This window comes from Pocillopora verrucosa, chromosome 10 (genome assembly GCF_036669915.1).
Source record: "Pocillopora verrucosa isolate sample1 chromosome 10, ASM3666991v2, whole genome shotgun sequence".
Classification (NCBI taxonomy): domain Eukaryota; kingdom Metazoa; phylum Cnidaria; class Anthozoa; order Scleractinia; family Pocilloporidae; genus Pocillopora; species Pocillopora verrucosa.
Genome location: NC_089321.1, coordinates 6,353,983 through 6,359,982, shown reverse-complemented (window position 1 = coordinate 6,359,982; position 6,000 = coordinate 6,353,983). Strand labels below are relative to the sequence as shown.

Sequence of the window (6,000 nt, the reverse complement as noted above, 5' to 3'; positions counted from 1 at the left end):
CCATCAAGTCGAGTTCGCCCCATGATTGAGTGATATCCAGATGAGTTGATTCGTAAGTTGATGAGTAAATTCTTCAGTCTTAATTTCATAAATAAAGCTAAACGGGTACAAGTCCAACAACTTAAGCAATGCTGTTGCGATGAAAGCGTGGTTTGCATCTTCTCAAGTCTGGTTGTTACGATCAACACATTTCGTGTTCGTTAGATAAACCGTGTGGTTCTCTTTATCACAAGTTCAGTGTATACAGTTATTTCTGGTAACCCCAGATCCCACGCAGAGTATTTAGTTGATCCCGTCAACCCAGTTCCCAAGCAGGTTCCACGCAATTGCCGAAATTCAAAATGATCGTCGCTGACGCGACATTTGGCACATTCTGCTAGTGCCCTCGTCATAAATCAACTCATCTGGATATCACTCAATCAAGGGGCGAACTCGACTTGATGGGTTCGAACTCGAAAAGTGTGGGGGCGAATACGGCATAAGGTAGGGGTGAACTCGAAGGGGCGAACTCGATAGGGGGCGAACGCGGTGCAATTCGCCTTTTGTAATGGCATCATTTAGTAGGTTTAAGTAACCGGGTAAGTACACGCAAATTTTGAACTCTTGTACACGATCAAATTATAGCCAATTATAGCAAATTATAAAGTCGTTCCAGTCCTTTCTTTTGATTAGCGAAGAAATATCACCGGTCGCTCTTAAAAACTGTTCCCTTAGGTTTATTTCGCATATCGCTCATGTGGTGCATGGCAGCGTTTCAAAACGTTTCTCGTACGATCTCAAATTGGATAGTAAATAACTTGGATTATAATAATCGAAGCCCAAAATCTGTACACAAATCTTTATAAAAAAAAATTCAGTTGGCTTCGAACATCATGTACAGATTCATTTTCAAAATGTTTTAAAAAATGCTCATAAAGATGACTTTTTAATTCACTTACAAAATTGGTGCTCCTCGACTCGTTTTAAAATTCTTTAGATATAATTTCTTGGAATATTCAGGAATAACTATGATCCATCAAATAATTGGTGTGTTGAAATAACGAGAGCATTCTGAGTCACCTTGAACAACAAGCCAGCAAGGCTGATGGTCGTATTTTAAGATGTTATCATTTTTCCTAGTACTGTATTTATCACTTTTTTTTTATAACTATACCGATCATGGTTCCTCAACAAATAGTACAATCTGATTATCAGCGACACTCGCTATCTATTCCACGACCGAAAGTGAGCAAGAGATTTTATAGTCTTTCGTAATGAGCAAAGTGAGTGGACTGACTATTATCTGCTTTTGACGAGGTTAAACTTTTTTTTTGTTTTTATTATTTCTCTTCATTCATATTATAACAGATTTCTAGGAATTATAAGTATTTACGAATTTATTGATTTTGTTATCGCTCTTATGGATACAAACCGAAATGGACTTCACTCAGTCCTATTACCATTACTTATTATCATAAATGTAATCATGCAGAAATAAACAAGAATGCATTTTAAAAATAGCACGGAATTTTAAAAAACCCTAGTGTATTTTATCAACAATCACGCGACAGAAATCTCGAAACCAAACGTTATTTTAAGTTATATATTTATTGTAATATCAAAATATTTGCCTTCTTTGAACATTTTAGATGAACTTACATTACTCTTCGTGGGAGATATTTCCTTTTCTGAACCCATCAAATACTATGTTGACCACAAGTACCATACGTACAATGATACTTTCAATGACGTGGCTCCTTTCATCAGAGAGGCGGACATTTCAGTGGGTAATTTGGAGTCGCCATTTGCCAACCAATATGTTCTTACTCACCTTTACCGAGGGAGAAAAACAGTTTTGCTATATGCCATTCCTAAAGCTGCATCAGCGCTCAGGTGATGGCCTTATTTTCACTCTTGCTTAAGTAGTGTTCATCACTGCGAAGATCGCCTTCATATTCACAGTATCGATTCTTTTCATACCGTCTGTTCTTCGACAATCTCGAGATGAGCAACAGCGTGAAGAAATGATTCTATGTACAAAATAACATTTGAATCTAAGATTGAGCTGCGATCATAATCGCAAGGTTTGCATCACATCAGTTAAAAAATAAAACAAAAGAAACGACATCAAAATATTTAGAAACAAACAAACAGGCGCAAATACATTGATTCCGTCCACCTATTGCTTGTCTTGAAGTGAACCTGATCAATACTAATTGAGTAAATCCCAACCTGGATATTAAAAAAATATAATAAAAAATTTCATCAATACGATAAAAGAATTTCATAACAAGGAAGAATATGAAGATAACTTGCCAAATATTTTTTTAGCACCGTTTTCAGCCATCTCAGAAGTCAGGACCTGGTCTGAATTATTTGTTTGCAATGAGAAGTTTTCAAGCCTAGTAGCAGGGTATATATTGCACATACCCGATAGTTATACTCTTGTATCCTCCAAGCAGGTTTGCAGGATTTGATGCGGTGACTATTGCCAACAATCACTTGAACGATTTAGGTGGTGTAGGAGCCAATTTTACCACTGAAGTCCTGGAAAAGACGGGTATAAAGTATTTTGGAATAAGTTTCGGAAAATATGACTCCTCTCAGGTATAGTAACGAATTGTTTTAAACCCCATTTTCCTGGAAACGAGATGAAAGAATATTTAGGTAAAGCATGGAGATTTAATCTCAAACCAATACAACTATTTTATTTGAAAATAAACGTGTTTAACACTTTAGACATCTTAGTTAAGTTTTCAACGTTGTATTAATATCGTGTGACCTGGATATTATTAATAAACGAATGGATTACAGCGAGGTAGCTACAAATCTTTTCAACGAGAAGTATACTGTGGAACCATCACAGTAAACAATTATTCACCCGACAGGGTTGAGGAAGGTGTCATAACTATCGGTCGGCTTAACGGGCGATTCACAATTTATCAATTTAGACAGGTGTACTGTAGCTTAGTTGCAACATTTGGGTACTCTTAGGGCCAGTCTACATTGAGTCTAGGGATCCCTGAGGTTGGTGAGGTAAACTGCTTAGCCGTGCTTAAAAAAAATAGACCATGTTTACCATGTTTACATACAATCTTACAACCACGGGATCCCGAGGTAAAGTTCCGATAGGTTGTTAGCGTGCTTGCAAATATAACGTGAACGCAACCTTGGCTAGGCGGGTTACCCCATCTTGAGACGTTTATAGGAAAAAAGACGTTATAGGAAAAATTGTGAATGCCTACGACAGGGTTACCTTCCACGGTACACCGGGTAACCCGGCTAACAGGTTTCTCCAGTTATTATATAATTATGATCAAGATAAAATAAGAGGTTATATATATGAACAGGCGTGTTATCTGACCTACCCGGGGTACTCCACCTCAATATAAACAAGCCCATATTAAATTCCATACAGCAGTATCTTCCGCTGTAAACGTTGCATTTAGCTAGATCTTAACAGATAGATCTTAAACCAGCTTTAAGCTGATACCAATATTTTTGATGTCATGTTTTAGGAACCTCTCATTATTAAAAGAGACAGAATCACAATGGCATTCCTCGGTTATTGTGTAACGCGCTCCGCAAAGAAAAACTGCAGCGAAATAAGGAAGTTGTATAACTCGGGTCCTGCCATTTATGAAGATGATATCGCTACTAGAGACGTCAGGAGGCTAAAGAAGGTTTAACTCAAGTTTAATATCTTTATGATCATCAGGGCGGTTTTTAATTGAGTGTCGAAACTGATCCAGGATTACTCTGGTTTTGCTTTACTTCGCTTTGTGATTGGTCCAGAAAATTCGCGCCTCCTTTTAACTAACGAGATCAACTTAAACCAATCATGATTTGGTTACCAGCGTTTACCTACATTTCAAGCAGGTTGCCTGTTTATACTTTGTGTTCTCATTGGGTAATGATGATGTTTACTATCGCTCATATTGGCTGTTGTGATACCTTTGGTTTTAGTTATCCGAAACTCAACTGAAAACTACACTAACTGGGAGGAAAAAAAAATTGTTATTCATCTTTTTGTACGCAGAAGGGAAAAGGCTTAGAATTGTGAATGACATAATTTTCTTCTTAAGCCAGCTTAAAATAGCATTTAGGTAAAGAATGAATTGTTATTCAAACTGAGAAAAACTCCAAACAAGAAGAAAATGCCATCTTCTGCGTCCTAGAACCTGCGCCCATAGTTACTAGTTGGACGTTGTTATAACCTGGCCGAACTAAGGTAGCCATGTATTGGGATCTTTGGTGGGCTTGCAAATTTAACCTGTGCGGCTAAAACCATAGTAATAATGATGATATCGACATTTCACGAGGTAGCTTTCTTGTCCACTGTTTCGTTGTCGAATTGGAATTCAGAAAACCCGCGGTTCAGGGACAGAACCAACGAGAAACTCAAGTCAGATGTTACTTCCTTATTAATGCTGCGCCATCCCTGCTCCCCGAAACAATTTATTTATCATCTACTTCGAGTTTTAACTTGATTTATATGCATTTCATATCATCCTCTTTTATTTGAATACAATAAGGATCTATCCTTCTAGTCATTCTATAACACGCGTATTGACTAGTTGTACTTTACCTTATTTATTTATTTGTTTTACGTCCACAGGCCAAAGTTGACATTATAGTCGCTTTCATGCACTATGGTAGAGAACTCGCTTTAGAACCCTTCCCCTCCCAAAAGCGCATAAACAAACACCTGATGTCTCTTGGGGTGGATATGATCATTGGAACTCATCCACACGTTCTTCAGGATCACTGTCTTCACGATAATAAACTTATCGCTTACAGCTTGGGGAATTTTCTTTTTCATACTAACCAACCACCAAGTGCTGTTGATCCGGTAACGCATTCATATGGTTCAACTAGTGACTACAAGTACCTCTTGACTGAATGGAAAGGCCATGTGGGAAAATGTTTGGGTGGTTGACTTCACGTAAACACCTCGCCGTGCTCGATCCTTACGACCTCTCCTCTCCCCTCTTTCTCGAGTATGGGAAAAGAAAAAAATATGAAAGTCTCGTGTAATGATTCGAAACTCAGACTTTCCTATTTAACACCGAACATCCAAATGAAAGGAAGGGAACTCTCCGGCAAGCCGGGCCATACTAAGTTCATTTTTGGGAAACTAGCCTCGAGGATACTGCTCAGATCGGCAATATAGAAAGCGGCTTTTTTCATATAGAGATGTGGTAATCAAGGAGAAAGGCTTTAAACTCGCTTTTTGGATAAATATTTCAAGAGATACGTTTTACCTCTACCTATTGCTATATTCCAAATAGAATTACTCTTTCAATATCATCCATAATTTTGTCATTTCTTCGTGTTCATTTCCCTTTTTTCCATACTTCTCCCTTTCTGTTTTCTTTTCTTTTTTTGTTTTTTTCGTACTTGTGTGTTTATCGTTTATTTTCCTCGCTCCTACTTGGTTTGTGTTTGCAAGCTTGACGAAATCCTCTAACGGTACTTCCAAGTTTCTATATCCATATTCAATTTCTTTTCAGAACGTTTACGGAAGATTTGGCAAGAAACCCAATAAAAAATTAATTCAGGAATATGAGCAGCTTGCCCTTGGGAACTGCGACGCGTTGAAACTATCCCGGATGCTTAAAGTCACCGTTTCAAGGTATAGTGCTACTTTGCATCTTATTCTCCATGGCTTCTTTAAACCACAATCAAATTTTTCATCTTCAAGCATTAACTTAAACAAAAAGAAAGCGGTAAATTGAAATCTGAAAGGTGCATTGATGTTAGATGCTATGAAACCTTTGTCCATGAAGAGAAATCTGAAAAGTAAGTGTAGGGATTAAAGAGCGATACAGGAAGAGTGAGAAAATTATTATAAAGGTAATAAAGATATCATACAAAGAAAAAAAAATTTCTGAAAACGAGAGAATATGAATAGTTGATATTCTTTAGATGAAAACTGGCAAATGAATCTGGAACAATAGCTGAGATGTAATATGAGACAGCAGTACTCTGGATGTCTTTGTACATCTCATTGAAACAGCG

At 37.4% G+C, this 6,000-nt stretch overlaps 1 protein-coding gene across 1 annotated transcript in view; it reads left to right on the top strand.

The window, feature by feature from the left end:
* LOC131768777 (capsule biosynthesis protein CapA-like) overlaps positions 1-6,000 on the top strand; it is an 8,149-nt gene that overhangs the window by 1,349 nt on the left and 800 nt on the right. Inside the window, exons 2-6 of the mRNA XM_066173809.1 lie at positions 1,629-1,872; positions 2,442-2,586; positions 3,498-3,662; positions 4,598-4,831; positions 5,493-5,614. Coding sequence (XP_066029906.1) covers positions 1,629-1,872; positions 2,442-2,586; positions 3,498-3,662; positions 4,598-4,831; positions 5,493-5,614 — 910 coding nt within the window. The remainder of the gene's footprint in view (positions 1-1,628; positions 1,873-2,441; positions 2,587-3,497; positions 3,663-4,597; positions 4,832-5,492; positions 5,615-6,000) is intronic.